Below are 18,826 nucleotides of genomic sequence, written 5' to 3' on the forward strand. Positions count from 1 at the left end.
GCTGTCCTGCAGTCTCAAAAGTTTTGTAGCTTCCCTGACCCTGATCAAGAAAAGCATCTCCACAGCATGATGCTAGCGTCCACCATGTGTGAGTAGTTTGTCATGTGCAATGTTACGTCTTTTTCCCAGGCCTACACAGAAGAACTGGATTTATACTACATTACATGAAGGTGCAATGTGTTTAGTAAATGACAGAGGTTTTTATATGCAAATGATGTTGACAGCCAGGCTGACTTTTCCTTCCACTTCACAGTTCTGCACTACTTTGGGTTTGTCAATCAGACAGAGTACATTAAAATGTTCTTCAATTAAAGAATGCATTCATTGAATTGTTCCAAAATATGAACAATTTAAGGGAGCATGGATATTTATGCAAGGCTCAGTGAATGATTCGAGACCATCTCTGCTTCTTTACAAGGATTTATTCCAATGCAAGGGTGAAGATGTGAAATAAGAATAAAAAAGACTTGAAAACATAAAAATGACACAACAACAAAAAAAAGGCAAAAAGGTACATTTGGATCAATTTGTGAACACTTCATAAGGTGTAAAAGCAACCGATAGATTTACTAAGTCATTGTTTAAGACAATCAATCTAATTATCAACCGTACAATTTTTTTTTTTCATCCCTTTTTTTCTTCCATATTGTTATATTGCACATCGTCTCAAAGGAACAACAAAGGATACGCAGCCCGCATGGATAACAAGTGCTTACGGAAAATATTCGTAAGAAAAGCAATCACGAAACAATTTGGCTGGAAACAATTTCAGCAAAAGAAAAAACAGTCTGCTGATAAAGAAGCAGTTTTAAGGTTAGTTACGGGTGAAGGTAAGTGACGGGAACATTAGTTGAGGCAAGTTAGGGACGCTGACGCCTTCTGGGGCAACTTTCTCCACAGCTAAAGAGCAACCTAAACATTAACACTCACATGGGGAAAATATATGCTGCCATTATTAAGCCTGGTAAGATTTAACTGAAGCTAAGGATAAAGATTCAGGACAGGGATTAGAGCTTTGTCTCATGCTACATGATAAGGGTGGAAGAACATAGTATTCACAGCTAAAACAGAGATGCAGCAGTTCTTCAAGTTTGCTTTGCCAGGAAAGTAACAGGAACAGATGGTGCCATATGTAACATGCATCTAATTGGCTCCACAGGTGAGAGACTGATGGAAAAACAAAGTATCTTAGTGAAGGACCCTCCAGATGAAGGGCTAGAACAGCTTCACTCATTCAGGGCTGGGATGACTAATGTCCAGAGACAAGGCTGTACACTACACCAATTTTATTAATGGTGTAGTGTACAGCCAATACTGTCTCCAAAGTGACAACACTTTGGAGACAGTATTGGCGTCTCAAAAGATTTCGAGCCTCAACAATTAAGCTGGAATAAATAAAATAACAGTGATAAATAAAAAATGGACTCAACACACTGGCAACGTATCCAGAAAAGTCCTGAATAACTTGGGCTACTTTTTTTTACTATTATCTGAATTTATGAATGAATGAATTTTAAAAGACAAAGTATAATACGTTGCATCAGAGCTGTTCAACACAGTGCAAAATGGAGTTATTTCAGTGTTTGAGCTTCCGTTTGTGAATTCACATTTGTGAGTCTTATTGTGCTGCTCGGCGTCTGAGTGATCATGTTGCACATATTGGGGTCTGATTAAAGCTGCTTGGTGTTTTTAAACTACTAAAGATGCGATATATGCCTCAGCGTTTATTTAAACCAGAAAACTTTTATCGGACATAAAAGGGTTGAAACTGTCTCTGAGAAACATATACCTCAAGTCGCTGCTGAAATATCTTTATACATATTGGCTGTGAAATAGATGTCTGTGTGTGCGTGTGTATATTCTCACGTCTAAGAGTAATAACCCCCTGTCTTTGTGCTACTGCCTACAAAGTGAGAGGGAAGAGAAGATGTGATGAAGGACCAGAGAGTAAATGAATAAGAAAGCAGGAGGAAGAGCATAAATCATGAGCCCACGGTGGGGCAATCTGGCCTCCCACTGAACATCCGTCACTGGAAGTCGTGTAACTAGATCAGCTTCTACAATCCCACACACAGTTTGGGAATCACCAGCAGAAATGTTCACTTCTCAACACAGAGAACACATCCACTAATCAGGACCCTCGTCATCTTCAGCTGTAACCAGCACCTTCAGTCGTCTTCTTCTTAAAGTTAACAGCCTCAGATCCGAGACCAGGGAACAGTAAAACTCACTGGTGAGGAGTCCAGAGAGGAATACTAGAGGAAAATCTGGTGTCGCCAACAAAAGCATTTTAATTACGAAAGCAGCAGCAGTAGTTGAACAGCCTGACATTCCCACAGCAGAGAACGAGGCTCAGCCGAAGCGGTTGCTGATATACCCCCGGATGATGAGTTTGTGCTGTTGGGATGGAATCTGGATAGTTTTTAACCAAACATGTGACCCAGTCCGCTTGGTTAGAGAAGAGATTAGAAGGAGCCTCACTGTATTTCTTGTACGACCTGAACAAACGTCCCTGAGTCTCTTCCGCAGAATAAAGTAAGAAATGGCAAGATGGTGAATGCATGATTTATGCTGTATAATAATGTTAATGTCAGTGGGTTGTGTTGATAACTTCCACTCACATAGGGAAGCAGCTTTAGCTTTTAACCCAGAAAGTAACAGTGGAAGAGATCCTTGACACCAACTATTTGTTACGCCTTAGTCAGTAAAACGTTACGCCAGAGAGCTTGTTTACTTGAGATAAACTGTATTCCTGAGTATTTAGCAGGGGATATAATATGGTAGATATAATACAAAGGAAACATTTTATGTACTGAGTATAGATTTGGTTATCCAAACTGAACTGATTGTCGATCAAGTGTCCTTTGACATTATGGGGTTGGCTTTTTTATTGTTGACAGGCACCAGCGCGGACATGAGCCTGCAAGATTTGCCGGTTGTGGAAGAACCGCCAAAGTCCTTTTTATTCAGACTTAAATTGTTTAGTAATCTAGTTTATTGTTTATTCTTTTCAATCCGCTCTTTGGTAGCAACATTCATAGCCCTATTAATCCTAAACCAGTATGTTGCGACTAACCCATAACCCAGGACCGGTTTAGCAAAATAAGATGATTTTCACCCAGCAGTTTTTAGAGTGTCCAAAAACAAAAAACAGAGTGATGTTTGATGGTGTAATGGTTTCCAATCTGGACAGTAAATCCAGTAATCCCAGTCTGAGTCTTTGTCTAATCATGTATTCATTTTTTAAATCTCCTACAAAGCCCCCAGATTACCCTGCGCACTCCTAACATATTTTTTCCTGCACTCACTGTCTCTCGTTCATGAAGCTCCCTGGATGAGTACAGCAATAAAAGCTCTCTCAGTTCTGTGAACTTCCCATACAAAGCATGTCAGTCCGCCAGCAGTCAGTTCAGTGGGTTGGTGACCAGTGTTAAGTGCAGACCTCTGACAGTACAAGTGATAGAAACATGAAAAAATAAACATGGCAACCGTTCAGAGTGATTAGACAGGTAAAAACCATAAAAACAAGACCATCTCTCCGTCATGTTGTGTAAAAATCCAAAGTAAAGCTGATCGTAGGCCTCTGGAGCATATGGTGATAAGGCCTGTGACCCTGGGGTTGGCTTAATCACCAGGTGATGAGTGAACGTGTGTGTTTACAGTACGCCGCTGAACTCTACAGTGCAGAACAGTCTGAGTGTTGTCTGTGTGCAGTTTTCTGTGGCCGCCTTATCTGAACCCTAGTTTTCCCAATCAGGGGCTGTCAGTCCGTCATCGTCTGAGTCAGACTCTGGCGACGCCTCCTTGATGCGGCGCAGCGCCTCATGGATGCTCCTGGTCAGCGGATCGGTGGATGCAGGGAGCTCTCCCTGGTCTTTTCTGTCCTTCGAGGGGACGCGTCTGAGTTTGACCCCCTTGCGTATCTGAGCCAGGATGCTATTGGGGTCATCGTCGCCCTTGACAGGAGGCAGAGAGCGCTGGTCGACCTTCTTCAGGTGGAAGCTTCCTCTCTTTAGTGATGCAAGCACTTCGTCCATAGGTGAGCTCACTGACGGCAGAAAAGACACAACATGGCTGATTAGTGAACTTGGTGACCCGATGCAGAAAATGTTACGCTTGACTCGCACTGACCAGAGATCAGACGGCGGGAAACTCAAACATATTTTCTTTTCCCAATCATTGAACATATGTAAAACCTACCAACTTTTCCATAACAATACTTTTTGGAGTTGACAATTTTGCTAAGTTCAGACATGCCTGCAGCTGATTCAGGCAGAAAGAGAGCAAGTGAGCGCAACAACCAGGAACAAGCAAAATGAATCTGTTTTATCCTTCTTAGAGTTTTCAGCCTCGGACTGGAATGAAACATGCTGGATTCGGAAATGTTGTTTGGAAATCTCAAAGATCTACATCCTGTATGGAAAATACAGAAAGTGTCCTGTTTTATTTGGCACAAATCGCTAAAATGAGATGCTAAAAAAACGCATCTAGTCCTAATATAAATAATTAATGATCACTCACAGCTGGAAATCAAGAAAAGAAATTTCGTATGGTGTTATTAGATATTCCTGTATTACAGACATAAATATGATTGGTAATCATGCTTAGTTAAACATAAAGAGCTTTCAGACTCCAATTTAACCATTACCTCTTCTGTTGTGGGAGTCAAACTCTGGAGTCTTCCTCAGGTTCTTGCGTGCGCTCACCAGCTGGCTGCTGTCAAAAAAGCGAGGGATGAACGGACCGAGTGGTGACAGCATGAGCTCCTCCTCCACGCTCCTCCCTTCAGCGATTTGGCGATATTGACCCATGCTGCCGGATGGAGAGAACTCCTCCTTCGTTGGTGGTGGAGGCGGCGGGGGCGGCGGTGGAGGAGGGGAGATGGGGGACGCCAGCAGAGAGGAGAGGGAGCAGGGGGAGCAGGAGGAATCTGCGGGGCTGGTGACGGGCAGAGGAGGAACGGGCGCCGTCAGAGTCGCAACGGGCTGAGTGGTGAGGGTGGCGCTGGGGTCCGTCTGCACGCCGGTGCTCAGGCACAGCGGCTGGTCCTGAGTCTGGACGCTGACCGAGTCCACGCACTCGTCCCTCCCGCTAACGCTGCTCAGCTCGGTGGCTCTGCCTCGCTCCCTTCGTCTGCTGTGGGACGCTCGGAGACGAGTAGACTTCAGAATCACCTGGCCCGGGTACCGCTGGGCAGAGCAGCAAGCAGGTAGAGCACAGTAAGAAAGATACTAAATCCGATAAAAAGCAGCCTGTAAATGAAGGTGTAAGTACCTGTTTGAAGGAGCGCAGTCTGTCCAGAGTCCGTTGCCTCTCCTGACTTACTCTGCTGTTCTTCAGCTCCTCATCTTCCTCCTCCTCATTTCCAAGCTGGGACATTTTGAGGATTAGAAAATGTATGGGCTACTGATAATGTAGACAATGTGTTTTACAATTCAGAAAAATAATTTCATAATTTGTTCAAATCTTTCTACAATTACAAACACGGGTATTATATAGATCTGTTTTTTGTGTATTCTTCAGTCCCTGGCTCCAACAAAGCTTTGCACTGTGGAGAAAACTAACTGTGGCTTCACCTTGACCTGTCAGAAACCTGTAAACCTGAGTGAGATGTGTTCCTTAAACATCAACTAGCCTTAAAAGGAGGAAATCAAACTGGATATTTGGGCTTCCTGGCTGTGGAAAAACACATAGTCATTTTGGTAAATACTGAAATCAGGATTAATTAACACTCTAGAGTTTAGAAACATATTGCACTTCACAAGAAAATATGAGTTTACTCGCAAAAGAAAACGTGGACAATAATTTAAACAAACAAAAAAACTGTTTCTTGTTGTTGATTTTTGTGATTATTTGGGACCCAGATAAAATTTTAGATGCATATTAGCTCATTTGAACAGCACAACAAAACACAGAGAGACTCAAATTACAAACATTTGTGGATAATTAGCAGCTGACCAAATTGTTTGCTCTAAAAGTGTTAAATAACTCTAAGAGAGTTTGTACCTGTAAGACAGGGTGGGAGAATGTGTCCTTCAGGATGGTGTGGCGTCTCTGCTGTTTCTGGGTGTGGTTGGATACACAGATTTCCTGCAGAAAGACGGCAATAAACTGGACCAAATTAAAACGTTTACACAAATAATGTAAAACCTGATTGAGTCATTCTTCATTTTCTACAATTTAAAACATAAATTATGTTGGTTTGAATAAAAGCCGCATAGTGGAAGCCGACTTAAGCTAACAGATGTAGAGTTCAAGGTTCACTTCATGAATTAAAAAAAAGAGAGTTTCAGGAACACACACCTTTTTGTTGCGCAGATAGGAGCGCTTGGTAGTGATGCGCCCCCTTCTGGCTTCCAGCTGTCGAGCGCTGACCTGAAGTCTGCGCAGCTCTTCTTTCTCTCCAGTATCATTCTGCGTTATATCGTCTGCACTTTCAAAGGTGTCATAATAGACAACCTCATCCTGACGCTCTGGAAGCACACACATACAGCACAGGCATAGTCATATCTGGACAGAAAAGAAATGTGTTTTACTAAATATTTCGTCCGTTTTGTTTCATTGTACCTGTAGACCACTTTGATGTAGGTAAGTAACTCACACGTTTCAGGTGAAAGACCAACACAAGAAGGAAATTTGAGTTTATAGCATAACAAGATGTGAAAAAAATGTAAGGGTATAAAATATTTCTCATGGTCAAATATGTCCAGTCTGATTTTAATATTTCTAAGCATTAAAGATGATCATTTTCAAGTTGATGTATTGTTGAATAATCTATCCAGGCATTGGCTATGCCTGAATGTGTTAATTTATTCATTAACAAAATCTCCATTCAGTTCTATACTTCCCAATTTTTTAAAGTTTAGAACAAAATAAAACCAAACTTATTTCAGAGTTTTAAAATAATTCTTTGTTTACTAATGTGGGTAAAAGAAGGGAAAATAATCTAGTTCCACAATCATTAAAACTCGAATACTGAACTGTTATTTTTGAATACCTCTTAAACTTTTATCATTATTATTGCCATCATTAATACTATTCATCATAGATTGACATGCGGTCCACCTGGGCTAATCTTCAAGTATCATAACAAAGAATTTAAACTTTTTATGTAAATTGAATATTTCAATGTTTCAGGATTTGAAATATGTGGCTCATCTTAGTCATTTTGTGGTGAAATACAAACTGTTAAGGGAAAAAAAACAAGTTTTATATTTGACTCATTAGAAAAGTTTTTCTGACTTTCTGTCAGCACATTAGCTGGTAATTAAATCTTGTTTCACAAGTTCAAAAAAACAAATCTAGTAATCATACCTGCCATCTGTCTGCGGATGCTGTCTAGTTGTGCAGTGAGCAGCAGCTCCTCACACTGCAGTATCTCAGCCTGAATGTCATACAGCTGGAGCTGAAGCTCATAGTATCGTGTCTCCATGTGGTCCAAGAGGGCCATCGCATCCTCACTGCTACACAGGCTCTGCATCTGAGGAGACGGACGAACAATCACAAGAATTTTAAAAGTCGACAACATGTCTTGATGAAGCCATTTCGTCTCACGAGGAGCTGAGTGCAGCACACCTCCTCTCGAAGTGTGTGCTTCCTCTGCTCCAGACAGATCTCCCGGGCCCTCTGAAGCTGCAGGGTTTCCTTGGCCACAGAGTAGCGCAGCCTCTCCATGCGCTCCACTGCCGCCGTCCAAGAGGATTTCCCAAATTTCCGCTGATCCACCTTCATTCTCTCATAAACTCCTGCACAGAAAAAGGAAACCAAGATAGGACAGAAACTTTTAAAGAATTTAACATGATGCTTATGTGAATGAAGCCAGTAAGCAGATGAGTCAGACAGCTTTTATTACTAGAGTAAATAATGTCTTAGAAGTGTTTCATGCTTAACCAAAGAGAGACATCTATTGGCCACATTTGGTAATTATTTTCTTCTTGCAGTCGAAGCCTCCATCTTAAAGAATATTTAAAATACAGAGACTCAGATAATACAGAAAATATGTGAATGGAGGTGTGGGCTCTCACAAATACAGACTGGATCAACAAGTCTCCTCCTGATTCTTCTCACTGTATGTCTGCTTGAAACGCCTCGTTACCAAGAACCCCATTAGCTGAGTGTGACTCATATGAGGCAACAAAATCTCAACTGCTCTGCGGCGTTTGGCAGGACACTATCAGCAACAGTGAGGGTGTATTACCTTTCTGGGCTCTGGCAGTGATCTCAAAGTATTTTACAGTGAACTCCTGGATGTTGAGGACTGCCTCTTGAGCTTTCTTCTGCCAGTCAGTGTCCTCCTTCTTTAGTGCCTCAATCCGCCTGGGACCCAAATAGTCATTGTCCATGGAAATCTGATGAAAGAGGTTCAACATATTTATCCCCCTCAGTGAAAGATTCAAAGATGTATTTAGTGAAAAAAAAAAAAATCTAACATTAAGCTGGTAGAAATGCATGTTAAGATATTTTTCAAAAATAATTTTTTGACTGTGTAGATAAAAGATAAAGCTCTATACTATAGGACTCATATTAAAAATATTACCTGAAATTGAATATGTATTATAATCACAAGAAGTAAAGAAATATATCAATAGCACAATTAAAACAGTCAAATTTGCCTTTGGGGAACAAAACTGAGTGAAAAACGCAGTTCAATGATAACAATGGTAACAGTCCAATAGCTTAAAACTGACATTCAAGTTATGCATCTGTAAAGGTAAAACAAAAAATTTATTTAAAAAGAAAAATCTGCTTTAATAGAAGTTTTTTCAACACCAGAGGGAGATTAGCTCAATCGAGTCACATTCATCCCAGTTTGGACATTTGAGTACAAAAAAATTCAATTTGAAATGAATCCATTAGGTTTTATGAAGCCATTAGGTTTTCCTGTTTTCGTAAACAAAAAGTTTCCACCGCCTCTTGATTTTATTCAAAATCCACCCGGACTGCGATGAGTTGGTTTCATAAAATAGTTTTATCATTTCCCTTTCAATCTCTTAAAAGGCTCTAAAGATAAACATTTGTGGATATTGTTGATAATAATCATTAAGGGTTTCTGCAGAGCTTTGGTGTTTCTAAGACCACCAGTCTCTTCAGTTCAACCACAACATTTTGAACAAAATTTAAAAATTTTATTCAAAGTTTTTGCTTCTGCTAACTTTTTCATAAGTAAAGCCTTATAAGTTGCTGCTAGGCTTTTCTCAGCCTAACACCGCCAATATTAACACATCTCTGAATAGTAACACTTAGAATACAGGAAAGTGAAATGCACATTTATTTAACAGAAGGATATTACCACATTTATCACAAGTATTAATGTCAGGGTCACATATTAAATCTGTCCCACTTCAGATCTACTGGCATTTGAGCAATCTGCAGGAATGTCTTTAGATATTACACACCTGTGTACATTTCCAAAAGACAAATTACAAAAAGCAATATAAAGAATTAGCAGCTTCAAAATTAGGAGCTGGTATTGATGTATTGCTTATATTTCTTGTACTAAGCTACATGGCTACACGTGAGCGAGATTATAGCAGCTGCTGGTCATTCCCCTCCTTCACCATTAGCGCATTTTAGGTTTGCAGAGTTGGTCTATTTTCTTAAAGGAACACAAAAAGAGGCTAATATTTACCATTTATAATGCTATAACTATGCAAACAAGTAAAGCATCAACTTAGAAAACTTAAAATGTATCTTACATTTTACCAATAAGTAGTATTTTTAACACTCTAGATGAGCTCCAGGTTTTGGTTGTTGGAACGTCTCCCTGTCATCGTCCAAATCTTTATCTCCCTTGACAGATTGTCTGTCCAATTCAAGCCAACAGTATGAATAATTTTGGGCTTAACTTTAGCCACAAGGTAGAAATATTCAATTGAGAGTTAGCATACAGTTTATGTCGCCTGTACAGTAATTGAAATGTAAAAGGACATGCTCCAAAAAGGTGTTTCAGTAAAAGCCTAAACATGCTCACACACTCTGCAGGATATAAATACACGCAGCAGTACGATGCTCACTCAAACCTACCCCTCCCCCAGAAGGGGTTCCATGGTGTAATGGTTAGCACTCTGGACTCTGAATCCAGCGATCCGAGTTCAAATCTCGGTGGGACCTTCGTATTTTGTGACCTTTGTAAAGATCTGTTCACTGCAGTGCTCACTTAATGCACCGCAGTGAAACAACAAAGAGTTTCTGTAACAGCAAGGAGGTAGAAAGGACGAGCGTTGCTCAGTAAAAACAGCTCACTAGTAAAAAAGTGTTTCCTATGTAAGGACAAATGCACAGCTGAATTTTATTTTTGGCCATCTACATGAATGCTCATCAAAAGTCTGTTGTGAGAATCTTTTTTTTCATCTTGAATGAAACAATCCTTCATATGAATTAAATATGTTAAAATTCTCAAATATGACTACAAAAAAACTGCACTATATCCTTCTAAGGTGCTGGAGTTCAGGAAATAAACAACACCTTAACTGGAAGCTTAACTTTGCTCGCCGTCTTTTCATTTCTGACACTTTTTTGCTGATGTTACCCTGTCAGCATAAAGCTGAACCTGCAGTAAGCCTATAGGACCACACAACACATGATTTATTTATGTTTCTCTGAGACTATAAGAAACTAGAGAGCCACTCCAGCTGACTGCACGTCACTGAAGCCACATCCTGTTACTTTTCCTAATACAGAGCAAAAATGGACTAACCTCAAAGCAATGTTGCAGAATGGATGGATGATTTATTGATGTTGTAGTATAAATTGAATGTTATGTCTACAAAAGTGTGACGTGGGAGTGAAAGACATGACTTGAAGAAGAATACGACCACAAACCTCTACGCATATTAGTGAGATTTTGCATGAACGGCCAACACAAGATAGTGTGTAGTTCTGACCTGGAAAGAAAATGATGCATGGTTCTCAGTTTTTGACAAATAACCTATGCATTCAAAGCCCTTTATATGTCATTCCTAAATAAAACTCTTAAGCTCTCAGAGTTTAATCAATTTATAGGGTTCATATGTGCATATTTACTTCTTAGTACAAGGTCAGTTGTACAGTGAAGTCCAGCAGAGATTTGTTAGCAATCTTTAGGGAACAAACAGCAACAAATTGGCCACAGATCAAGTTTAAGACAATGTTAGATTATAAAACATGTCCAGGTTTGAACATCTCAGCAGAGCACAGTTTAGTCCATTGTCTGTAAATGGAAAGTATGTCATCTCTAAGCAGTGCTGCTAAAGCTTATCTAAACTGACAGGACAAGCAAGAAGGACACAATTCAGGCAGCAAGCAGGGAAGAGTGGCAAGAAAAATCCCTTTGTTTGAAAGAAAGCCTTCAGAAGTCATATAGGTTACAAAGCAAATACATGCAATAAACTGCTCTGGTCAGTTAACGCTGGTCAACATGCAAAACTAACATTGTACTGCAGCCTGGATAATGTCATCTCCACAGTGACTCAAGGTAGTGGTAGTATGATGCTGTAGGAAAGCTTTGCAGATGACTGAAGGGAAAAGAAAGTTGGTCATAGTAGATGTGAAGTGCAACACAAATCCTGGAAGAAAACTTAAGAGGGTCCATTGCAGAACAACATCAAAACAACAACACTAAACATACAGCCAAAACTACAATGGAAAGGGTTAGCCCAGTCAAAGTCCAGACCCAAATCCAATTGAACATCTGGGCCAAAACTTGGAAACTGACACATAAAATCTGTTGGAGCTTCAACTGTTCTGCAAAGAAGAAGAAGCAAAACCTTTTGCCTCTGGATGTAAAATGCTAGTAGATACATACCAAAAAAAAAAAAAAAAAAAAGACCAGCAGCTGTAACAGCTACAATGACTCGGGAGGGGGCTTGAAAACGTTTGAACATAAAACTTTCCAGATTTTATTTGTGACATCAATATTGAAAAACATTTATTTATTGCCATTTTCTTTTTTTTTTTGTACTTCTAGTCATATAAATCATAACAAAAACATTGATGGTTTGGGATTTTGGGATTTCTTGGTTTTCTATTTTTAATAAATGTACAAAAAAACTCAAATTATTTTAAGAAACATGAGAACTTCCTGTGACCGTCAATTGTTTTTGATGACCTTTTCACATCAATGCCTGCTGAAAACCACAGCGATGCAGTCAAATCAGGCCCATCTACATTTAGCCAGCTTTACATGTACACAACACAGTGTCTCAACACATTCTGGACCACACTAGCTTTGTTTTTAGCATTTCTTCTCATCGCCACTTTGAGATTAAATTGGGTTGCAACTTTTGAAAGTAGAAAAGCTTCAAAAGTAAATGAGTAAATAAGTGAACAGGATTCCAGTTGTTAAAGTCTACCTTTATCTGCTGTCTGCGTAGCATTGCTAGTTCCCTCATGTCCCTGAAGGGTTGCAGCAGGTACTGGTACAGCTGTGTGGAAGCGTCCAGCAGACCTCCGTAGGCCTGGTCTTCTTCCTCATATAACTCCAGCAGCTCCACCATGCTGTCCATGGATTTGTGCTTCTCAAGCAGCTGCATCAAAAACAGTGTTTTACTCATTAGTAACTATGTGCGCTACTTGTACAGTACCAGACATACAATGGGTAATTCAAAGTGCTTTACATGAAAACTTCAACAGAGATTTAGAATAAATCACCTTCCACGAACTGAACAATAGATGGAAACATCAAATTATGAGACATAATCACAAACCTTAAAACCATTGATTAAATGACTAAATTTCATTAAATTGAAGAGCTAAGACATGACAGGAATGATAAAGTACTCTTTGACCTTCATGGGTAAACAGTAATGCTTCTGTGATGCAAACAACCTCCCATTGTTTAGTTCATCAGAGACCCGTTCAGAGAGTGAACGGGTCTCTGATGACATGAGTGGGTCTGCATGTTTCCTGTCTGACCAGCAACTTTGACATGCATTCAGATAAAAGACCATTCAAGTCCTTAGAGAACAAATATAATATATAATATCTTAAATTCTGTCCTTTACAAAGAAAAAGTCAGTGCAGTGTTTAGAGGACTGGTGGAACGTGATCCATTTTCTTGGTCTGAGAAAATGGATAACTGTCGTGATAGGAAACCCTTTATTCTGCAAATGTTAGGTAGCTGTTGGCTAAATTTACTTCTGGATTTTATCTTTGCTGTAGTTGTTAAAGTTTATGTCTCCATTACATGTTAACAGCCAGGTGTTTTGGCTTGATTTAAGTGCCTTTCGACTGAATGGCGGGCATGGAGGGCAAACATAAATATAACGTAGTGTAGTTGCAAGTTCTATTCAGCTTAAGTCTGTTTATCCATATTGCGGCAACGCAGCAAAATTCAGTTTATAATGTCATTTGGTCAGGCTTGTAGCACTTTTTTCCAAATCCCATGATCAACTGTGTGCAGGAAGAATAACTATATAACATATTCAAAGGACAGTCGGCTCTAATTGAATAGACTTTAACTTCACTGTGAAGCTTCTCTGTAGCTGTAAATAATAGAAGTCTTTTAATACAGAGTAAAAGGCTAAATAAGCAAAAGTCATATCTGGAGCTGCTGGGGAAAAAAAAGATCAATGCACACACACATTTGTAAGGCTGAACAGGCCTGCTGGTTACCAGCAACACTAAAACAGCCATTAACTTGGCCCTCAAATGGAGTGAGAGGATCAATAATCCAGTGTGTATGTGTGAAACCCGGCTACACAGCGACCAGCTGTACTGTGTGGATGAGTTGCAGGGGACTGACGACCTAATCACAACCTGTGAGTCAATGACTGGCTAAATCTGCTGCTTTATCTGTTTTTTTTGTTGTTGTTGTTTTTGTTATTATTTTTCTACGTAACTGTGTCTAAGTTGACTGGGTGAAATGACGTGGATCGTATCTTAATGCGACTCAGACTCTTTTTCGATGCCAAAAGTAGAGCAGAAAGAAAATGCCCTTGATGAGCACATTAGCATACTTTCATAAATATGCACTTTTCTCTAGCAACAGCTACACGACACAAGGAAGTCACACAAGGAGAAGAACTGCAATGCTGTGAAATAAATAACGGAAACATTAATATCACTCTCACCTTATCTCTCTGAGGACATGTTGTTCTGGCTCCACCACTCAAGAATGCATTAACCTACCTCCATTGATTAGAGAGACAAAATGAAAGCCAGTGTGCATAAATATAATGTCTGTTTATATTAAGAGCAGCTAATCAATCAGCAGCTGCTGCTGGGATGTAACTTGAGCAGGTCAGGAGTTTGTATTTTGTCTGCAGCACAGTTAGAATCAAGAGTCAGGAACATGACATCTTTATTTAGTGCAAGGTTTTAGTCAGTGTTAAAGATCCATGTTAAACAATATAAGACAATTTTTTATATTTTATCATTTCTGATCATTTTTATAACTTATCACAGATATTACCACACAATTTATAAAAGTTCATAGGAGCAGAAAGAAACCATAATAGCAATCATACAGCTGCATCTCAATGATCTAAAATATAAATGAAAAGTTATTTAAATAATTTTTAAAAGTTTACCTCATCTCTATTTAAAAAAACAGAGATAAATTCTATTCTCAGACGTTATATCTGTTATTTTTGATCATTACAATTTTGGAGAAAATTTTATTATATCAGAACAAAAAAATGATTATTATGTCAGATTTTTTTTTTACAAAAATGTAGTGATCACAGCAGTCCAGCAGACTTTGAGGGTAAGTGACAATTACTAAACATGCTGGTTATTAAGGAGTGCCGTTTCCGACAGTAGTTATTAACAAGATGAGTGGAATGAAAAACTGACTAAAAAGATACACAACCAATAGGGTTAAGTACAGCCTGGTAAAAACCCACTCAAGAGGTTTGGGTAGAATCAGAAGTGGACTGCGGCTACAGAGGCTAAATACACAAGCTTAAAATCAACACAGCTGATTGACAAGTTACAATTGCCTACACAAAATGTACTGAATCATGTTCAATTATTATTTACAAGACCTAAGTCCACTTTTTATAACTCTTTCTTTGCAATCTTTTTTTTTGTGTGATGATAATCACATGGGGACTTAACGGCACAACATGAACACCACATATAATTTCATAATAACCAGCAACCTCTATGTTACCTGGTAATATGATATTAGCAGAACCGCCTTTGGGTTCATGTGCACATTTCAGACTCGTTCCACCACATATTGCAGAGATTCTTTATCAGAATCTGATCTACAGTCGTTCAGGTTTTACGCGACAGATGCTTGGACCCGTTTTCATACTGAGCAAGCTATTGGTGAGCGGTTATTCAGGGGGCCACCAGGGTGTGCAGCTTGTCATAGGTAGGATTGAGTCAGCAACAATACTTAAGTTACTGAAGTAAAGTCATAGAGACACCCAGGATCTTAAAGCAGAGCGTGGTGCTTTCCAGAGATTATTAATGTCCCTCACTTTACCTGTCAGTGGTCTTCATGTTGTGGATGATTGCTGACCATGTCAACCATCATCTAGATCAGGACACTGCAATCACTGTAAATGCTGCTATTAAATGAAAGAGTAGCATCAGACGTTCCATCACCGAAGACGACTCTACTTTATTTCAAAAAGCTAATTCTGAAAAGTGAAATGGACTAATTGTGCCTCTCTGTTTAAGTGTGGTGTGTGTGGTTCATGGGTTTGTGTATGTGGATGCTATTGACTCTGTCAGCTGTGTAAGCAGCCAGCAGCAGCCACGCTGAGAGCGCAATATCTCAAAGTCGACATGCTTACAGGTGCAGCCCAGTTTTACTAAATCTCCCCTTACTGACTGTCCAGCTGACTCGCGCAATCCACTAGCACTGTGAATCTGGCACTTTTTGTTAGGTATATTCTAAATCTCATATACTTTACTGTATTTAGCTCAAACTTATACTGTTCTTGTAATTATAATCTTTCTTGTTGGGCTTTAATCAGTTTGGTTCTCTTTTATTCTTCTGGATCAGTAGTTTCAAATTTTGGAGTCAAGACACTGGGCATACCTGAGCAGAGCTTGGAGACAATACTGCTGGAATGACATGAGCTACATTTGGTGGTATTCTGAAGGAGGTCTGGTATCAGTGCAAGGCAAGCTAGAAAAAAGTAGCTACTTATGATGTGTGGGTAATAAGCTCAAACAGCCAGAAGGCCTGTTCAAGTACACTGCCCTTCATTGGAAGGTACTCGAAAAACTGTGTATTGGAAACACTTTTGAGAATCCTTGTCTGAACTGAAATACCAGAAATAGGACGTGGGAAGAGCTGGTTTAAAAACCAGTGGGTTTTCCTGACTGATATGCTCCAAAATCGGTTAATTACTACAAGAAATAGAAACTGGTAACACTGTGCTTTTATCATTGCACTTTGTACTTCCAAACAGTGTGTACCAACTTGTTCACTAAATAAAGGCAGAACAGAAATGTGTGCACCAAATTTCAGACACAAATTGTTAGTAGAGCAAATAAACTTTTTTTTTTTTTTAAACCAAAGCACTCACTAATTTAAACTCCAGGGTAGCCATGTTTGATTTTGAGATTGGGGAAGGTAAGAAACCAACTTTCACACTCATATTTCCAACTTTCAGTTCAACTTTCCAGCTTGAATTAACAAAATGTCGACTTCTGAGTTCAAATACAATGCACCAAGTAATGTGGTGTCAATAGTTACATTTTTTAAAATGAGTTCAGTATCGACATTATAATGTCTAACAGTACGGTGGTACTTCTTAGTATTAGAAGTACCTTTCTAGACCATATGTACACAAACTAACTTTAATGCGTGTGTTATTTTTATGATCAATCGTTTATTTCATTGGAGACTGCTAAAAAAGGTGTTATGACTGGATCTTCCATAATGATAAAAAATATATAATCTTATACTTGACTGACATGATTGCCTTAGTGGGTAAACCCACAGAACCGGGTAGGACCACTGTGACGCCACTGCCCATCTCACTTTTTAAAAACATAATATAAATATATTTATATATACATATATTTCAATATAAAACCCTAAAGCAGATGGATATGAAATGAGACATGTTAATTTTATATATATATATATATATATATATATATATATATATATATATATATATATATATATATATATATATATATATATATATATATATATATATATATATATTTTTTTTTTTGGTCAGGGCTGCACAGTGGCGCAGTTGGTAGCACTGTTGCCTTGCAGCAAGAAGGTCCTGGGTTCGATTCCCGGCCGGGGTCTTTCTGCGTGGAGTTCGCATGTTCTCTCTGGGTACTCCGGCTTCCTCCCACAGTCCAAAAACATGACTGTCAGGTTAATTGGCCTTTTTAAATTCTCCCTAGGTGTGCGTGTGTGCATGGTTGTTTGTCCTGTATGTCTCTGTGTTGCCCTGCGACAGACTGGCGACCTGTCCAGGGTGTACCCTGCCTCTCGCCTGGAACGTAGCTGGAGCTAGGCACCAGCAACCCTCCCGACCCCATTAGGGACAAGGGTGAACAGAAAATGAATGGATGGATGGATATTTTTGGTCATGTGTCGCATACAGTTAGATTTAGAGTAAAAACACTTTTTCACCTCCTGCAGATGTTTCGTTGCCCGGTTGACAGCCTCTTCATATCCGGACTGCCTCAGCTCACTCAGACTCTCATAGTACTCATCTGGGTCGTCGTTCTCCGTGAACAGAACCTGCGACAGGATCTTCCACCCGCACGTATCGAGCGCAGTGGCCGAGGTACACCTGTAAGCCGTGGCACAGCTCGTCCATTTTGGTCTCAGACACCCCCGGCGGGCCGAACAGGACCGTCCACATCCCGGCTGGCTCCTCCGGAAACTCCGGCAGGCAGGGCTCCAGGACGGAGTTCACGGAGCAGAGCTGCAGGTGGATCGCCCGCAGGTCCTGGAAGGAGAAGAGTCCTGCCCAGCTGCAGTCCTCTCTGCTCAGGCTGTCCAGCTCCTGCAGCTCCAGAGAGTCCAATGAAGGGGACAGCTCGTCCTCTCCCAGCATCTCTGCATCCGTCTGAATCTTAACTGGACTCGGTTTAGTCGCTATGACGGACTTGGTTTTAGGGTTGCATCCTTTACTTGGACTCCGAGACACTTTATCCCTGGTGGGACTTTCAGGCCATCTTGTTTTGTTCCCATCCAGGCTGGCCAGTTCCGCCAGAGGATCCCTGCCGAAGCTTCTCCTCTGAACCGGTCCTATCGTGACACGTAATGGCAAATTTCCCCTCCACCTCATTCCAGGCGACGATAAAAACAAATTTGTGCTTCTCCTTTTCCTCAAACGCGTTGGGGCGGACTGCTACCCATCCCGACTCTAAATTATCCTCCATAGTGAAGGACATTTCTGCCGAGTAATTAAAAGCAGACTTCCAGAAACTGCGGAAAACCCGGAGCGCAGTTAAACGGAGAGCATCACAGCGCTGAAACAAAATGAACCGTTTCTCTCCGGGGATACTTGTTTTCCTGCGGGGCTACCCTCCTTCGTTTGGGCGGATGGATTCGGAGCAGCGCGGTGTCATTTCCCATCTCTGGCCCACCTGCCTCTAACTCGGATGTCTTCCTGCCTAGTTTCAGCCTCCTGCAGCCGCTAGCCTTGTTTTTAGCTCCATACACGGACACACGGCAACAGCAGGCGGCAGTGTATTTGTGTTTACCACCAGTCCAACGTTAGAGCCGCCGCAGCCTCCGAGCTGCGTCCCGTTATCCTCAGTCCCTCGGCTCCAGACCTCCCTCCTTATCACAAAGCGCCAGCGGGGAGCTGAAACAGAAGGGCACATCGTTCAGAAACACCACGCCGAGGACATGCATGAGTGGGATGAATGGGTTTGCCAAACTGAAAGGCCAGCATCTTCTCCA

General features: G+C 40.4%; 1 protein-coding gene and 1 non-coding gene across 2 annotated transcripts; one reads left to right on the forward strand and one right to left on the reverse strand.

The window, feature by feature from the left end:
- Window positions 1-402: 402 nt before the first annotated feature.
- LOC116729920 (junction-mediating and -regulatory protein-like) lies at window positions 403-18,568 on the reverse strand. The gene is given in 12 exon segments (XM_032578805.1): window positions 403-4,048; window positions 4,649-5,189; window positions 5,275-5,370; window positions 6,007-6,090; window positions 6,304-6,473; window positions 7,315-7,480; window positions 7,576-7,745; window positions 8,198-8,348; window positions 12,330-12,503; window positions 17,543-17,689; window positions 17,691-18,161; window positions 18,163-18,568. Coding segments are annotated over 12 exon segments (2,628 nt in total). The 5' UTR covers window positions 18,313-18,568; the 3' UTR covers window positions 403-3,740.
- trnaq-cug (transfer RNA glutamine (anticodon CUG)) lies at window positions 10,039-10,110 on the forward strand. The gene has a single exon. It is a non-coding gene; the product is annotated as a tRNA-Gln (tRNA).
- Window positions 18,569-18,826: the final 258 nt, after the last annotated feature.

The sequence above is a fragment of the Xiphophorus hellerii genome, chromosome 12, assembly GCF_003331165.1.
Source record: "Xiphophorus hellerii strain 12219 chromosome 12, Xiphophorus_hellerii-4.1, whole genome shotgun sequence".
In the NCBI taxonomy this organism is placed as follows: Eukaryota; Metazoa; Chordata; class Actinopteri; order Cyprinodontiformes; family Poeciliidae; genus Xiphophorus; species Xiphophorus hellerii.